The following is a 20,228-nucleotide window of genomic DNA, read 5'->3' as shown; positions in this document are numbered from 1 at the left end:
TGGCTCCCGCTGGAATCCAAGCTTCGAAATCAACATACAAGCATATGTTATGAGTAAACAGTTGACCACGAAGATCCCCTCCAAAGCTGTAACTGTCACACATTGGCCACATCTAGAAGGACTCAACCTGGCAGATCCAGACTACTTCCAACCAGGTTCTATAGACTTACTTCTTGGTGTTAAAGAGTATGCACAGATTGTGCAACCAACACTTATTAAGGGCCCTCCAGGTTCTCCGTGTGCCCAAGAAACTAACCTGGGGTGGATCCTCTTCGGGGAAATCGATAATAACCGTGAAAATGAATCATTTCTGGTCCTTCATCATCAAGTCCATATAGATCATATGTTGAAATCCCTCTGGGAAATTGACAATGATAAAAAGAGAATATTAACAAAGGAAGAAAAGCTATGTGAAACAATATATGAAAAAACACATACGAGAAATAGTGAAGGAAGATATCTAGTAAGGCTGCCATTTAATACAAATAATCCAATTTCGACTGAAGGAAATACGAAAGAAATAGCTAGAAAAAGGTTACTTCAACTAGAAAGAAGATTTAAGAAAGAAACTAAACTGAAAGAAGATTATACAAAGGTCATGCAAGAATACATAAAAGCTAACTACATGGAAGAAATACCTAAGAATGAAATAAACAAGAAAAAATCAGTATACTTACCTCATCACGCCGTGGTACACGCAGACAGAGAAACTTCTAAGACACGCGTAGTATTTGATGCTTCAGCGAAGGGCTCTAACTGCGTTTCTCTAAACGATGAATTGCTTGTAGGTCCGCAACTGCAAGAGGACTTAAGGAACATACTTATGAGATCGAGATTACATCGTGTTTGCTATGCAAGTGATATACAAAAGATGTACCTGCAAATATTACTTTATGAAGAAGACGCCGATCGATATCAACGCCTTTTGTGGAGAGAGAATGATTCAGACCCGATTAAAGAATATCGTATGCTTCGTGTTACATTTGGTACAGCGGCGGCCCCTCACCTGGCTGTAAGAACGCTTCACCAGGTAGCTGACGATGAGGGTCGAAATCATCCAATGGCTGTTCGAATTATTAAAGAAGATTTTTACATGGACGATCTAATGTCGGGGGAGAGCAGTGCTCCTGAAACCATAAAGAGAGCACAAGAAGTAGATAATATTCTACAGAAAGGTGGATTTGTATTATCAAAATGGTCATCCAATTCTGCTGAATTTTTGAAATCTATCGAACCAAACAAAAGGACATCTCGAGCACAGTTGGATTTTAAATTGGATGGAAAAGTACAAGCTCTAGGTTTGATCTGGAACCTGGGCACGGATCAGTTTCAGTACAAGGTTAACTTACCAGCAAAGTCAAGCAGTATTACAAAGAGAGGCATACTATCTGATATTCAAAGACTTTTTGACCCACTGGGATGGATCGCCCCTAGCTTAATTTTGGCTAAGATACTCATACAAAGGCTATGGCTAGAACCGATTGGCTGGGATGACGAGATTAACCAATCGCTGTTACACGATTGGCTGACAATTAGAGAAGACTTTGAACATGTAAAAGAGATAGGTATTCCAAGATGGCTAAACACAGTAAGCACACAGATGGAAAACATCGAGGTTCATGGTTTCAGTGATGCTTCCATGAAAGCCTATGCCGCGGTGGCTTACATTCGTGTGAAGAGGGAAGATGGTTCAGTATTCACCAATCTATTAGCTGCCCGTACTAGAGTGGCACCACTCCGTACCGTGTCTCTACCACGCCTGGAGTTATGTGGGGCGCTGTTATTAGCAAGGTTACTTAAGCAAATAGAAAATGCAATGCGTATACCTACTTCTAACATCTATGCATGGACAGATTCATCAATTGTTCTTGCATGGCTATCTGGTGATCCTCATAGATGGAAGACATTCGTGGCGAACCGGGTCGTAGAAATTGTAGAAAATGTAAACACACACCGATGGTTCCATGTAGCTTCGGAAGAGAATCCTGCAGACATCGGGTCGCGGGGCATGCTGCTGGCGGACTTGAAACAGAAAGAGTTATGGTGGACAGGGCCCAAGTGGTTATGCAAAAAAGAAATAATATACAGTAAGCCAGGAATAACAGAAACAGAATTAGAAATGAAAACAATAAAATTAAATACTTACCACAATGCAGAAGAACTAAAACCTTTAACCGCTCAGTTTGAAGATTTTGATACGTTACCAGAATTACTAAAAACTATTATTTACTGTAAAAGATTTCTAAGATACAAAAGTAATTTAAGTACGAGCAAGGAAATAACTACACAAGAATTAGAAGACGCGCTTATCACATGCATTAAGTTAGTACAACAAGAATTCAAAGAAGAAATAGATCGGCTAAGAGATAAGAAACAAGTTAGAAGAAAAAGTAAATTACGATCGCTAAACCCATACCTGGATGAGAATCATATCCTCAGGGTGGGCGGTCGCCTTAAACATACTAACTTACCTGATGACCGAAAACACCCAATTATTATTCGAAATAACAACACCCTAGTACACTTGATCGTTGCTGATGCCCATATCAAGACACTACATGGAGGGGTTCAGTTAATGCTATGTTGTCTCAGATCAAAATATTGGATCCTAAGGGCAAAATCAATAACAAAATTATGTCGTTTGCCGGTGGATTCCACTCGGTGAAAGGTCATCTTGTAATTTTGTCAAGATTCTCTACCAATGTCACTGTAGCAATATTATACTAAGTCGCAAGTTAAGCATATTGTATTATGATGTCTAGTATTTAAGCAACCTTTATTTCGTTTTGTAGAATATTGTTTTGAAGTCACCTTGAGGTTGTAATTAGTGCAATAGATTTAGAAAGAACTTAGTAGTCCTTTGGTGGGCGGTATGTTGTTACTAACCTTATACTCTTTGCTAATTACGATATTTTTACTTGTCAAAATTTAAGTCAGTCGCACAATAAATGTCGTTGCAACCACACAGTTTTTCTTTACGGATAGTACGCAAACCAAATTGAACCTTAATTACGTCATTCAGACATAATTCATTATAATTATTTAATTGTATCAACTTTAATAAATGAATAAGTAGTTTATGATAAATGCAAAACTACTTTCAGTTGTCTTTTTTTTTTTAAGGACATTTCACTGATGGCGTGTCGCAAATCCGCACTGTTGCTACCACCATTCTATCCTTTTTCTGCGCCAATAATTATAGTTGTTACGAAATTATAAATGTAATGTAGGTTACACCTCAGGACTTATTTAGTATTCTATGTTGCATAAATATAATTAGAAATAGAGTTGGGAATGCAGTTGTTAAGGTATTAATATGTTGCAAGAATGAATGAATAGCCAATATCTAACATTCCAGCATAGAAATCAACTTAAGATTATAAGGTAATGTTGGTTAATGTTGTCGGTCAGGTTTCAACAAAAGGTCGGATTAAAGTGATTATAATCGTGGAAGGTAACCGCTTATATGTTTGTTTCATAAATTACAATTTATATATATTAATTATTTGCGTTTTTCAATAGTTCCAGAAACATGTCGATTTCTTTGTTTTTTGTCTTTTATGAACTAAAAAAAGAGTTTTGGTTTAAGACTAAATATTACTATTACTATACAAATTGTCATTCAATTTAGACTTTCATCCCATTTCTTGAGGTGGATGCTAAACACCCAAATTGCATTGTTTCTATGAGTGTTTGAAACACTAGACGGCTTATGGAAGTATATTACGAAGAATTCTGTACTACGTAATACGCTATATAAGTTTATACCATAAAACACATTACTTACAAGACCCAAATTAAATTAAGATACATTAATACGTAACAGTAAAACAATTATTGGTAGCCAAATCTGTATCTAATGTATTAACAGAGTGATTTAATTAAAATTTATTGATATTGACTTATTTGAACAACATAATGATTTATGGTGTAATCTCTTACTTAGAAATGAAACAAATAAGTTTATTCCAATTTAAAAGGGATAGCCGATACAAATTACATTTATGGAGGCTCAGACTCGATAACCAGCAGGCAACCTGTTTGGAATGGTCCAAATAAATAACACAACCAGTTTAGATAAATTCTATCTGTAAATATTGAACGATATAAATTGTGCTTATCTTTTTGGAGAGGTACGATCGACTTACATAATTGCATTTCCTATTCGAACAATTTCAGAGATACCCGTAATTGCTGTACTGGTTTATACAACTAAATTTTATTTGATACATTTAGAAAGTGCATACATAATTTCCTGATATGTACCTAAATCTTTGTTAGCTTATTTAAGCATATTTTATTGTTTACTCTTATGCATATAAGATTTAGGAGGTCTCTCACTAGATTATAATTTGATCTTTAATGTATGAGTTTATATTTTTAAAAACTGATTTGGTTTTAAAATTTTGATAATATTATTATTTAATAATTTTTGGAACGAATTTCCTTATGGGACGATGCGGAGGGGTACCGACGCTGAAATAACCTTTCAACTTTTTGGTAGTACCTTTTAGGTAGGAAAAAAAAGAGGGGTACACTAACCGGGGAAAAACGTCCGTAACGTAAGATTTTTATTAGTAATGCACACAGTGTACGACTTAACTTTGCAACAACGTACAAATTAGTACACAGTGTACGACTTAACTTTGTAATAACGTACAAAAAATAACATATTTTTTTATCATTCATTGACCACGATCTCAGAGCGTTCGTTTGCGCAATACACTAACTCTTATGCAAACAACCATGAATGAAGTGTACCACAATAAGTTCGCACGTTACCGAATGACCGTGGGTTGTTGCGAAACCTCCAGTTTCATTTTCTTTATACCTCGAATAGAACTTAAAATTAATATTTTTATAATAAGGAACTTCGTTCTTATCCGGTGTCCCACGACACCACACATTTATTTCAAGTTAATCAAAAATAACACGAGTAAACACCATCGCCCAGCCTATTTCTGCCGCGAGTGGGGCAGTCGGGCGGGGGAGTCGTACGCGGGTCAGTCATTGTACTATAGAATTGAAACTCAGAACTCATGTCTTAAGCTGAGTGATGGAACCTATGTGAACAAACGAGCTCATGGTTAGCTTGTCATTATGCGACTGAAACCCATTGACGCCAAAACCTTAATGCCGTCACTCATCTTTAGAAATGAAGACTAAATTTCATTTGTATTTTATGACGGCTGTTCCATACTTCAAGCCGAAACGCATAGCAACCTCGCAAAGAATTAGGCATGATTGCGGCTCCTTTGAGTTCACTTTAGGTCCTGCACTACGGGCTAGCAACCACCGACCTGGTATTGACTATTTATATCCCCATAATCACCAGCCCACAGTCTACAGAGACCTTGGCTGGACCGATATCATTTAAGTCTTCCAATGGCCACTAACAAAGTCTTCTAACGGCTATGTATGACTGCTTCGCGGTACGTAAGTAGGATGATGGATAAAAATCCATGCGGGAATATAACATGCCCTATACTAAAAGATTTTTTTTTTTTTTTTTTATGGTTGAAAGTTTACTGGTGGCCCGAAGGCCTTTCCAGTTTCACCAGGACAGGTGGGCGAGCAAAGGCTCAGCCAAGAGGGGTGGGATTTACTAACAACTGCCCGAGCGCCTCCGAAGGAGACCTAACAACTCAAGAGCAATTGTTTCGCGAATGAGATACTAAAAGTAAGTAGTATAGCGTACGTACATTTCAAGATTAGGTAAATCTTTTTTTTTATATATTTAGAATACAAAACAAAATGCATTTTCAATATAATAGTATTATTATTGCACACAAGCAATATTTCAAAAACGTTAAAAACAGCACTCAATAATTTTGTTTTGAACCTTTATAAAAATATTACATTAGAAGAAATAATAATAGAAAGAAAAACAATTTCCTAATACGTATTGCTAGAGAAACGGTATTAAAAGAGAAACGTCTTTCCAATATTTTTCCGCCGAATGTTCGAAAAAAAACGGGCATTGTGCTATCTTCAGTAACGAAATAAAATTCATCCACAAATATAGTGAACATATTTTTATGTATTAATAAATCGTCGTACTTTCCGTTAAAATCCTAACATATTTGATATTGTTTCGATCCTTTCTTTTTTTTAAGCTTAGACACGAACCTTTTTCAAAGACCTATAATTTCACATAACAAACAAGTGAAATCAAACGTTAGTCGGCGATAAACACTGAATTAATCATAATAATGACCTACTGAATTGGATTTTATAAATATGTAACCGACTTTGGTTTTTTCTTGAAATTGCAACGATCATACAGCCGTTTTAAATTAAGCCTACGTTGGTCTCAAAAAGCCCCCTTCCCCAATCCCGTTGGAATATCTTTCTTTTATATACTATTGTTTCGTATGACTTAAATGTAATTATTTTTGTATTAACCAATCAACTGCTTAATTGGACGGTATTTAGGCGTAATTACAATATAAGTCATGTTTTACTGATTTGCCGTTTCGGTGATGATTTACTACGAATAAAATGTAATCAGTCCATTCGAAACTCACCTTTTGTAAGCAAGTAGCTCTGCATTGTGCCACTCGCAATGGAGAAGAGACCTCTTCTTCAGCGAACACTCCAATCCATGACATTACAAGTGATAATAAGGAGAAACTATACAAGAACATTTTGGCACACATTTTTCTTTGGTATCCCTCTTTATAATACAAGTTTTGTTTGGAAATCTTCGTTTATTGTATCCGTCACTTGAGTGTCAAAACGTAGGGCATTACGGATTCCCTATGCTCGTTTAATTTCCCTATTTATTTGTTCTTCGTCACGATAACATCATTAGTCCTCAAGTTTTTCCTGACACCAATAACTGTACTCCAAGTTTAACAAACTTTTCATATCAATGGTAAATGTTTTTTTCAGCACAAAAACGATGATAAACGCACTTGAAAATAATTTTCACAGTTCGAATTGTTTCCGGCGAGTAAAAACCCGGGAGTCAACGCTCCGCCACCGCGGTCGAATGCGGACTAACCACCCCGCTTGAAGAAGCTCAGCTCCTCTCCCCTCCGTTAGTTAATTTTTATAGCCCTCTCGCTTACACATGGGAGCTTTACCTTGTCTCTTTCCTTCGCAGTACAAAGTACGCATTCATGTCTACTACTAAGTGTACCGCTCTATATCCTCTCTACTACTGCATATACGGTGTTCTATCTCGTTTCATCTCGCGCGGTTTCGCGTTGTTTTTCCTTTGATGCAGTTTAACGGATGGGAATGTAGTGGTTATTGTTAGACAAAGACGGTGGTAGTAAAATTTTAGGGTTGTTCAAAAGGGGTGACAAAGAATCGAACTAATTCAGGGCCCGCGTTTTTATGGCAGCTTGGTGGTAAAAGTATCCCGCCTCTCTCGTTTGTTCGACTTTATGGGTCTAGCAGCACGAAGCGATATTACTTAATGGCTGTTCCATCATCAATTATTATGTTTTCCGAATTACAAAAGTCTTTATAGTTCATTAATTTTATAATAGATTATAAAAGTTCGTATAAAATTTAACGCAGAGACACTGAAATATTTTTCTGTGTTTATTCCACTATATTTATCTGTGGGATATTTTGATGCTATCAAATTAAGTTAGTATCGAATTGAATTTATTTAATTGTACCTACTCACATTGTGTGACTTATAACAATCTTGCTAAGAAACGCCCTTACAAGACTGAGAAAAAGGATTAAAAAATACCATAAGCATACGTTGTACGTGACAGCAAAAGCCTTCAGTCGCGGCATTTTTCGTTTTCTTCAGATACATTAGGCCCTTTCTATTCATCTTGCTGTCTTTAATCTTCCAGTCTGCAGCATGTCTGTCTAGACGGGTCCGACCGAACACGTAATTTGGATACGACAAAATCGAGATGTGTAGTTTTTTTTAATTCCTATTGTTATTATGTAATTGAGTAAGAAATTGCTGTGCGACTATTCGGTGTTTTAATAGTAAAGTCCCATCTCTTGCCATAGCTATCAAAAGCGAGACTAAGGGATTAATTACTAAATAACGCCTACGCCGACGGAGTAGAGTTCATCCATACTACTTGAAGCCACTGCGTTAATCGACAGTGCGTTTCCAAAGATCTTTTTTGCCACGTACCATCCGGCTTCGGAATGAGCTCCCCTCTACCGTGTTTCCCGAGCGCTATGACATATCCTTCCTCAAACGAGGCTTGTGGAGCGGCGTGGCTCTGCCCCTGTCATTGTTGAAGTCCATGGGCGACAGTAGCCACTCACCATCAGGTGGGCCGTATGCTCGTCTGCCTACAAGGACAATAAAAAAAAATGAACAAGAGATCTCTGAGCTTTATACCAGGGCACTGCGATTTCAAAACGGCCCTTTGGATAGTCGGGCGTTTAGGACAATTGTGATGTCGATAAGCTCAGACACGAAGTGACTCGACCACTCGTCTGCATATCTGCAGCAGTTTTTTTTCACTCTCGCATTGATAGATGAAAGAGCCTATATCTGGCCACTTTGTTCCGTTGTAGTCATTCTTTCTAGTTTGCAGAATGCCACAGATAAGAGACTTCGATCGCGAATCTCAGAGCTGATCTGACCACGTGAATTATAAATAAATAAATAAATGGAACTGTCAATAATGTTTGACATACAACAGCTAGCTCTCATCGCTCTTGAATTTTCACATGGGAAGTATGAAAATTTCACGATGTATTGGAACGTTGTGCTTAGTATTATATAGCCTCTCGCACATGACATACGTGTACCGCTGGACCATGACCACGCAAAATATATTAGATAACGTGTAATAAAGTATTTAATAAAAATATAATCCTCAGTTGCAGAACCATGTTATTTATTACGTAATATGCTCAACATTGATGAAATTTATGTACATGTTTAAAGCACATTCTGCACTCATAGCACTTTAGCAATTAGTTATTTAACTTTTTATTGCGGGCATTAAAATCTTCACCATCGCTTATTAGCATCAGCACTGTTATTAGTTCACCGAAGCCTAGAACACAAACCTTGTTTTAAGAATCAAATGTTATTGTACCCAGGAAATACTGCGGAAGAGTTTATTCCATATTTGGAGGTAAGTCACGAAACCCATTGAACAAAGTATAGGTTGCTTAAAAAAAAAGTTCTATGCATTGGTTTTTTTTTTCCGTAGCTTCTAATTTGGTAGTATTATACAATTTACAGATTAGAACCAAAAGTTTAAAAAAATACGTAGGCGCCATCAATAACCAAATAAAGATTCAAATGCGATATCTTAACCGTTGATATAGATAACACGGACAAAAACAATTAGTCATTTTGAAAGATCCGATATAATTAATATTCGATATTGTCATGGAACAAAAGCTTTTACTGTCGTCAATATCACAGCACTCAGCTTCGGCTCTCAATAAAAAAACTACTGCAAAATCACGAACCCTTATTTGCAACGTCTGGGCTTACAAGGCACAAACTCGTCTATATCGTTGACAAACTGACGACCGAATTCTGTAGTTTACAACCTGCCATGACAACCGCCGCATTGTCGATTGCTGGAAGGTACTGCGGTCTCATAAAACTGGGGATTCGATATCCGAAGGTCGTTTTCGGGCCGTGTACAGATAGATAGCAGTTTATTGAGATTAAGTGATTATAAATCATGTCTTTCTGTAGCACGCAAAATATATTTATGTCCGTTACAGGTAATTTGGGTGTATTTGTTTTATGCTTTTTCTGATGTGTGCACTAAAGCTACCAAAGTTAAAAGACACCACAATGTTAACTGTGCCGCCTACGGGAAAATCTCAGCCATACTGGCTAACAGAAATACCGGTAATTTAAATATATGTTAGGGAGGAAATTAAAGAAAGTGAGATAGGACAAAATATATGCATAGGAATACTGTAGGCTAATGTACTGTAGGCTGATTTTGGTAAAGTAGGTATTGTAGTATTAGTAGCGTCAGAAAGCGAAACTCGCAAACATGAACGGAATTAATGTATTTGAACTTAAAATGCAATTCTCCGTTTTATCAAAACTGTCATGATCTATCATGGTTGGTTCGTGTTAGGCACAACGCAGATAATTTAAAATTTCATTGTTATATTGTTAAGCTTAAAATACTACCTTTTAAAATATTTGTTGGTGCAATATAATGCACACATCGGTAATAATATTACACTGCAAAAATGAGTTTTAAAAAAAACACGTCTCGTCAATGGAACACACTGTGAATTTAATGTCATTAATGTCATTTAAGAATATTTGTCAGCATTTGTAGCGTGCCACTAAGCAAGTTTACACTACATTCGATTAAAAAAGATAACTAACTGTTGTGTTTTTCCTTCCCTCACTTCCTATGCACAGAACTAACGCCGAGGAGGAACCAGGACCGCAATCCTGCACTTCTCCATTGATTTTACGAGAACTGCGAAACTATGCGAGCCGACACTCTGTTGCAATTAAAACTTTCATCGACTTTCATCGACAAAGTGCGATCTGTTCTTTTTTGGAACGAGGTTCCTTATGGGACGATGCGAAGGGGTACCCTAACCGGGACAAAACGTCCGTAACGTAAGATTTTTATTAGTAATGCACACAGTGTACGACTTAACTTTGTAATAACGTACAAAAAATAACATATTTTTATCATAATATTTTTATAAATAATTGTGAATAAAATAAAGTTGATAACTTTGTAAAGTAGTATTTATTTTTATCAATAAAAAAATCATAATAAAAAATGTATATCCGAATAATTATTTTCTTTATACCTCGAATATAACTTAAAATTAATATTTTTATAATAAGGAACTACGTTCCTATCCGGTGTCCCACGACATCACACACCTTTTTTTACAACGTAGATAGGTGAACGAACTTATGGTCCACCTGGTGAAAAGCGGGTACTAGAGCCGATAAACATCATGAATACTGCCATGTATTTTGAAATATGCCGTATATATTACTAATCTTTAGTATGACTCGTCCACCTTTCAAATAGGAAGGTACAATTGCTATGTTACTTCATTATCAGCCTATATTGGTATTATGAATTTCATCATTTTGTAATATTGATCTCAGTTGACATTATCTGGACTGTATAAGTACTCACAACAACCTTATTCAAAATTTAAATTTAAAATTAAAAGTGTTAGTTTTAATCTTTAAATATTTACTATAGATTATTTTGAAACCTCTAAATATATAGTATATTTTATCAAAATCGTCTACACTCTGAGACCTAAATTCAATGTGATTCAACTAATTTTCTTTTAAACTTGCATAAGCTTCATCTTGCCTTGAAGTAAAAAGCAGACCATTCCAAAAATTTTAATCTAAGCCATCTCCAAGGCTTGCTATTCGACATCGTCATCATAATAATGCATACTTTCGTTTATTTCTTCAGACTCTGCATTTTTATTTTACCCGTTCTGTCCGCTATACTGGCGCAGATCATCAAACTTTAGAGAAAACAATAAAACTCTTATTGTCATTCTTACAAAATTATTAAAAAAAAATTTTAACTTTCATTATCCAGTCAGATTTATATATGTAATTAATACGATTGTTTTATCACTTATTAAAATAAACACATTGAAGTAATGAATAGAACAAATTTTATTAAACTTGCAAGAAATATAGTAGTAGTATATAGTCACAAATATAGTATGGTGAACTTGTTTTTTTTTCCAAAATGTCAAAATTGTAATAAAAAAACGTTTTGGTATTTTTTTACTGTTTTTAGAAATTACATTATGTTCATGGTTTTTTCCTACCTGAGTTCTTAAATCTTAATATAAAAAGAGAATAAAATGACTTATTAGTTCTGATTAATAAACATTCGGAATAAATTTAAAAAATAATCATCACTAGAAAGTTTAAAGAATATTTTGCTACATCGCAGTACTCTGTGCCTAGAAATGTACTGTTAAGAAGATGGAACTGTAACACCAAAGAAAGAACGGAACCATTTTTCTTTATTTAACTATTTTTATAACATTATTTTTGCAACGAAATGAGTTTTGCAGATCTCTTCGTAGCGGAGAAAATCGAAAGCATTTAAATGAAATTTTCATCTGCTGAGACCTGTTTATGTCTTTAGAAGTTTTTACTTGGTTTTTTAATTATACAGTTTTGTAGTATATCTTTAATCTTTTAACAAGGTAGATAGACAGAGAAGATACTTTGTACTAGACGAACTTAGGAACGAGAACCATTTTGAGATTTGAATTTAAAGTTACGTTTTCAAATTGGAGCATCAGATTATTTCTTGAAATAATAAATACAAAACATAATGGTACAAAAACTAGCTAAACTAAACCATCTCATCAAAGCTAGCTAAACCATCCACACTTAAACAAAAGCTATGGAGATTTAGGTAAGAAAATATGAAGATATATTCTGATAATCGCCAAAAAAATTAATGGAACTTAAAATACTCAATATCTCGTAACTAATCTTACTAAATTCGGAATCTAATTGCTTTTTACGTATCTGAATTATACAATTACTATGTAGAATTATAAATATACTTGCTAATAAAACCATTATAAGTTTTACTTTAAGCTTAAGGGGAAAATTTACAAAACGATCATTGGACCTGTCGTGCTGTATGGATCTGAGTATTGGGCGACGAAAGTAAATCATGAAAGAGGAGTTCATGTGGCAGAGATGCGAATGTAGAGATGGATGTGTTGAGTGACAAGAATGGACAAGATAAAGACTGAATGTGTATATCAGAGGAAGTGTGAAAGTAGCCCCCGGTGATTGACAAATTAAAGAGCGGACGGTTAGAGCAGTAGATGTGATGCGCAGACAGGAGATGCATGTGACTAGGAGATGTATGGAAATGGTAGTGCAAGGTAGAGGGGAATAGGTTGACCGAAGAATACATGGATGGAATGTGTGAATGACTATATGAGAGAGAGAGGTGTATGAGTATTGAGAGGACGGCTGATAGAAGAGAATGGTTGGCTGAGCCTTTGCTGTTGGCTGAGCCTTTGCTTGGCTGAGCCTTTACTCGCCCACCTGTCCTGGTGAAACTGGAAAAGCCTTCGGGCCACCAGTAAACTATCAATCATAAAAAAAAAGAAGAGAATGGTATAGAATTTTTTTCTGTGCCGACCCCACCGAGTGGATTAAAGTGGAGACCAAGTAAAAAAAAGAAGACTTTTAGAAAAAAAAGAAGAAGTAGTTTAGTTTACTTAAGTATTACTGGATCGATTTGGTGTTAGCGGATACTGGAAATCTTAGAAATCACAACGTGAGCCTGCCGTGAACTTGACCACCTGGAGATATTAAGTTGAAGTATCGGTTGTATTGTGTAACGGATGTCTCATCTATCTAACCCGAAGGCATGCTTGCGTCTTCGCTTAAATAGGAAGGATAGTTATACGACCTTACGACCTATCCTTATCCCTACGACCTTATGATACGCTCTACTACCAGTAATTCACCTATCTATAATCTTTACGTGTTTGAATTTGATTACATGTTATAATTAAAACTACTTCGCTCGCAGTCCGTGACCATGAAAACTGTTGAGTATTCGAAACATCAGAAATAATATAATGACAATAAAAAACACAAGATTAAGCCGTAAAGGCAGGTTTAGTTCCGTCTACGACACGCGAAAACCGAAGAAAATACTTTAATACATATTTTTATTAATTCATTCTGGAATTCACTCACGGAATCTTGATAGGTATGAGCGTGTTTTCCTAAAAGAAAATACTGCTATAATACACAATACTAATAAACCGGACGAATTATTCATCAGGCCACGACGACAACAATTTAATGTTCGCAAAATTTTTAGTTTCCGTGAACATTCGATATCTATGACGTGCCTGTTATTATTTGTTACAAATAAAATGACAAAAAATATGAACGGTCTTATTCTGAATTAAATTATAGAAGTTATATAAGACCGTTAAAAGAATACTGTCATAATTTATAATCGTTCGATATTTGGTCAAATTGGCCAATAACAGTCTGATAAAGCTGAAATAACCGAGAACATAATTTAAACCTAATATAATACGTATTAATAAACCTAATATAGTACGTAATATCATTGTTATCCAAGATGGCTGGTTTCGTCAACTAAATTGCAACAAATGAACAAAAGGTTCTCCTATTGATCTTAGAAATGAAGGTAAAAGCAGACTAGATTAGAATAGAACTATTATAATAAATATCCAACAATTTGCAAAATTTCTAGAAAAAAGCATGACTTAAGCATGTTATTTAATTACAGAAGATACCTATCAGTAGCAATTAGTTTTCATCTATTTTTCGAATTTATTGAGTGCCATAATAGTTTCTTTTCAGGATACAAAAGATCTTAGTCTCAAAGGGAATGATGAACTCACGTCGCTACTTTGATTATAACTTCTATTGTTTTGTAAAGTTGAACCGAACACTTGTCTATTGGGAAATACTGAAACTAGTACACCTAATTATATGTACTATTATATCGGCGGCACGCTTCAGCGATTTATGAGTACCTCTCATGCTGTAATTTGAGGTTCGATTTTACTGAATTTTTTTATGACTAATTACATTATAGTTCTCAAATACACCGATTTTAAGCAGAACATTCTATAGCAACGAGGGAAAGCAAAACAATATTAAAATTTGTGGGGACATAAAAACAGAAAAAGCCTTTACAAGAGTTACTCATAGATAATTGGTTAAGTTGAAATTATAGAAATACGATAATAATAAGACGGTCCAACTGTAACAAAGATTTAGCAAATATGTTAATACCAAAAATCATATATTTCACTCAATATTATGAAGACCTAGTATACATACATTTATGACATCAGACGTATTTTAATTATTCAGCAACTTTGAAATGAAAAGTATTTATTAATATACCAAATATGCCTGCATTGTAACGTAAAGCTGCTAAAAGTTCATGGCATACAAAAAGGCTCATGATGATCAGCTGTTTTTCATCATCATCATTCTCCTGCCCTTCTCCCAGTCACCTGAGGTCAGCGCAATATGTTTTCTCCTTCCATACTCCCCTATCATATACCATTTCTTCGCTAACTCTAAGCAGGGATCTTACACATATCGTCTTTCACGCAATTCATCCATTTCTTCTTAGGTTTACCTCTTCCTCTATGTTCTTCTACATTCATAGTTAACACTCTCTTACCAACCTCATTTTCATTTCGTCTCATCACATGTCGATACCCTCCCAAATGCGCACTTCTCAACTTCTCTGTCACAGGTGCCACTTTCAGACTTCCTCTGACAGATGATCAACTCTTTTATTTGCACATAAATATCTGATACAAAAATGCCATAATCGATAACACTAGAGCTGGTCGATAACTACTGAAAAAAAAAAAGAAAATCCGTTGATAAATAGAGGAAAACAAGGTACATAATAAATAATCTGGACAGTAAAAAAAATGTTTGTCTTTGCTCGTTCATATATACACACTTAATACATTGCGTGTGACATTAGTATCGTAAATAAAATATTCGAAAGTATATTGTATAGTGTTGTGTTTTTTTATTTGTGTTCTATTATCTTATATGGAACCATCAGATCTATTAAATTTTGAAAAATCTTGTTATACCCTTCATGCGTAGCATGAAAGTAATGAGAATTAATGATTTACTGTTTAAATTTGCACTTACAGTGTTCTTTAGATGTAGATGCTTAGGTAGGATATGATAAAAATAAAACAGGAGGAAAATTAATTCAAGCATTCAATAATCTTAAAGTTACGTTTGCAAAAATATCAATGTTTTCCGAAGTAGCTTAAAAAAATCTAAGTCTCAATAAAGATATATACTTTGCACAAAAACGATTGTTAAATTCCAATATATATATTCAAATCACCTACTAGATGGACCGACGACCTAGTAAAAAGTGCTGGGTCTCGTTGGATGCAGGTGGCAATGGACCGTTCGCACTGGAAATCTATTGGAGAGGCCTATGTTCAGCAGTGGACGGCGATAGGCTGAAATGATGATGATGATGATGATGATATTCAAATCAATGTAGACACTACAAAGACATTTTATAAAATAATTTCTTAATTTAAATTTACAGTCTTTTTGTAATCAAAACCGCGACTTATACCACGTTATATACCGAGACTTATATACATAGACTAACTATACCAAATCCCTAGAGTATATAAGGCACGTTACTCAACAGTGTTGACCGCGCTTGAAGCGAATCCAGAATTACTTGGCCGGTATCTTCGAACAACTTTAATGAAGTTTCCCTTTTATTACCAGAGTCTTAACCCCAAGGATCTTTGTGTTTATGACCCTGTTATAACTTTAAAGAGATTTCGACGGCAATGTGATGTTAATTTTTTATTTTGTACATTTACTAACAGCTAGTTACTTTTATCACTGAATGTTCACTAGATACCATGTACTTGTCTGTTATATTAAAACATAAACTGAAATAAGATCGTGTACTTGAATTGCGTGTTCGAACAAGTTAACGTCGAACATTAATCTATCATGAATCATTTTCTGTTTAATTTAAAAGAATTATAATTTTGTTAGGTATAAATATTTAAAAAAAAAGATAAATACACTGCAATGTAAATATGATAACAAAAAGCTTGACAGAATTGAATATTATTTTAGCTATTGATGAAGCTATGAATGAATTTAAATATACTGGTACCCGAGTTGGGTTACGAAATTGATTTTTTTGTAATGTTCTTACTTAAAATAGCAATAAAATTTCCAAGAAATATTTTGCGTTCAACTATCTCTCACTCTCGCATCGGACATAATGTGGAAATGCAATTTCCATAAATTTTACACATTGTGAGCAGAGTCCCCATCCGAAAAGATTGAACGTGGCCACATGATAATAATGCCATCCGCAAGAAGGTTTCGATATGATTGTTGAGTATTCAGAACAACAGTTCATATGTTTTTGGAGCTATTGGATATTATAGCACTAAAGCCAGTTTTCGTGAATCATAGATCCAATTAAAAGGACTACTTTAATTTTAACCTCCTGTCTGCCGTTTTAATTCCATTAGTTCTTTTTTTTTTAACCTAAGCTGGTAGCCTAGAGAGGCTATTCCAGCGTAACCGTAACTAGTAGGTGAGCTCACGGGGCTCAAACCTGACGACGATGCTAACACGAACCCTAGCAAGAGCCGTGCTTCGCAGAATCTACCACCGGATCGGAAACGCGACCCACTGAGAAGATCCGGCAAGAAACTCAGTGGGCTGTGTCTGAGAGTTTAGTTCTAACGCTTCGAATGCTTACTGTTTTCGTGATCACTGACGACGAACATGTTATTCCTTCGTTCGATATTTTGATATTGTGCTGATTTGGAAAATCATTTCCGCTTAGTACCGTTAAAATACAGTACAAAAATTATATATATATATTTTTTTTTTTTCATTTCCACTACTCACTTAACGAAATAAACAACGAGACTCGCATATTTCATATCCCATGTTCCGAGATGTATTTTCATGAAAGCAACAAGACGATAGGCGGTCGTAACAAACCAAATAAATTATAAAAAGAGATCTCGCTTTGGAGACAAGGCTTTTCTTGGGACAAGTCGTAAATTTAACGGTCGAAAGAATTCTTATTTCCCCCGGCCATTCACGTGGCTGAGCTAGCAAAACTAACCCTCTTTATGAGTTCAACAAAAAAAAAAACTTTGACTACTAAACTAATGAGCATTTCGGACAGTAGGGCTCACTTACATTTCTCATAGGTATGCGTTTAGATCTAATATAAAACTGCCCAGTTATAACAGCAATTACATGAGAAATTTTCACCTTTCTTACAATATCATGCATTATCCCGTCCGTTTCGTGTAATTGTAGTTTGATGTATAACTACTTTAATTAAAGAAATCGATCTTCGATTCGGCGCAGTCTCTATTGTACAAAATTTGTAACGTAGTAAAATTTTTCGACCGAAACCGAATTACCACGGAATCATTAGAATAATTTAATTAAAACATAACAGCACCGTTAATACCGATTAGTCACACGATCCGTAGTTTGGGCGTACAGGGTAATTTGATAACTTAATGGTTTTACAGCGGCTTTGGTCATACCTCCTACTCTGGCGCTGACCAATCACAGTTTGTAGGCTGCGTTACTTCCACGGCTTCACTGAATCATCAGTCATTAGCACTTAGTGAGATTCTCAATTAAATTGCTTTCGTCTATAGAACGTAGTTTCTAAGCTATATCACACAAGAATTCATTATGAAACCGAGGAGCTGGAAATCGTCAATTAATTAATCGGCACATCAGAAAGATGATGTAGTTAATGGGGCTTTTTAGATTTTGACTTTATTACTTCTGGACTTTAGTTCTGGAGCAGATGTATCCATGCTGTAGTTGACTTTGGCTTTTAGTTCTAGAACCAGTCGCTTACAATATCTCCAAGGTTTTTAAGAACTGGGACTACTAGGCTACTACTATGCCTATGATAAAAAACCGGATAGACTATTACCGGATCCTCTGAACTCCAAATGTAATACAAGTGAATCAAGATTTGACTGGGGAAAACATCCGTATCACGCCAAAACTAAAGTTCGAAATAAAATTCTTAGATAATCTATGATTGAATTACAGATTAATATAAGAAACTGAGATGCCTGGATACTTACACCTTAATGTTGCTTAAGAAATTGTTTGAAGGAATCTTGTCTTAAAAAACATAACTTCTTTCCATTTAATTTTCCATATGGGTATCTTTATTGGCATCAGTCTCGTTAATACAGATTGATATTGAGAAAAAAAATATGACATAAAATTATCCACGGAAGTCTTGTTTGGGTAGCTGTGAGAAACTACAATTCTATCATGGAGATGACAGTTCTTCGAGATACACCAGATATACAGTGGGTAGTTTTTAAATTTACAAAAGACAAAGCGGTACACACCATCAGATCTGGCGTGCTAATAAGCTCCTTACGTCAGTCGGCTCAAAGCTAGCTATTTTTATTTATTAAAGATAGCGTTGTGGGGGTTTTCAATGTAATTGCCCCGGTTTCTTCAAGAGGTTGACAGCTCAAAGGCCGGCCTGTGACGTGCTCATTGTCAGAACGCCCACGGTTTTACCTTATTCAAAGTTTACCGGTGTTTTTTTGGTTCAAACATTTGCTGGGAAGTCAGTTGGCAATGCTCAGCAATGAGATATGTAAGTCATGAAATAAATATTACAATAGTAATGTTTGTAAGATGATAAAATTTCTTCAAACATACATAGATAATATAACAAGAAAGTGTTAAGAACCCAGAGAAAGTTTTTATTCAGTTTCAAGTACATTCATTTGACTTAAACTTACTATTAGACTCTAATCTCGTTGTTAACGACTTTAATTTAAATAATTCATATAATCGGAATAATTTACATTTTAATTATATCATAAATAGATTAATTTGGTGACAAAGTAATTAGATTAAGTAAAGTTAAAGAAGTTACAAAACATAACAGAAGCAGTGGTATCACAAACTCAGAAATCCAAATCAATTAATAACCAATGTCCACACATTTAAATTCTTAAGCCGTGTGATCGTATCAGAAATAAGCTAAATCTGTATGGGCTGACAACACGGCCGCAAAACTATCAAATAAAAAATAAACACAACTGTATTACAGGATTTAAAGTCGTCAACCGAGATTTACATTAACATAACACTCCGAATAAAAGGCAAATCTTTACTACGCTAGAGAAGCCACTCTTTACTGCGTTAAACTTCATATCTAGTACCGTTGATGGCTGATGGCTAATTGAAATACCTCATTTTGCTAGTATTTTTATTACTTAAAATTATAGGATTTTGTAATAATTTCTTAACGACCTCCATCGGCGCGCTGCATTTCTGTTCTCCAATAGAAAATGTTTCAATAGTCATAAAAGCAAATTGTGGTTGTAAAAACTCGTAATTAGTGAAACTAATAGCGGTAATCGACTTCTATACAAAAATCGTAAAGTTTTTTTTGAACTTTGAAACATTTAACTGCTTCCATAAAATAAATTGTTACGTTATTTCCACAAATCCTGATTTATAGTTTCAAATAATCGACTTATTAGGAATTTATTATTGATATAATAAATTATGTTGATTCATTCAAATTTTTAGGGTAAACCGAAGGACAAATGTAAAATAAGAATGAGAAGTGAAGCCATTATTTTCTGTTGGGTAATTTGATATTGCTCATTCAGTTGTTTTCTGGTTGTTTGGGTATAAGATTACAAGC

General features: G+C 34.9%; 1 protein-coding gene across 1 annotated transcript in view; it reads right to left on the bottom strand.

The window, feature by feature from the left end:
* LOC101746296 (uncharacterized) overlaps nt 1–7,001 on the bottom strand; it is a 51,590-nt gene extending 44,589 nt beyond the window's left edge. The window contains exon 1 of the mRNA XM_004928195.5: nt 6,528–7,001. Coding sequence (XP_004928252.2) covers nt 6,528–6,659 — 132 coding nt within the window. The 5' untranslated portion in view covers nt 6,660–7,001. The remainder of the gene's footprint in view (nt 1–6,527) is intronic.
* Between the last annotated feature and the right edge of the window lie 13,227 nt (nt 7,002–20,228).

The sequence above is a fragment of the Bombyx mori genome, chromosome 18 (assembly GCF_030269925.1).
Source record: "Bombyx mori chromosome 18, ASM3026992v2".
Classification (NCBI taxonomy): domain Eukaryota; kingdom Metazoa; phylum Arthropoda; class Insecta; order Lepidoptera; family Bombycidae; genus Bombyx; species Bombyx mori.
The sequence above is the reverse complement of the archived record's forward strand: the minus strand, read 5'-3'. Positions and strand labels throughout refer to the sequence as shown.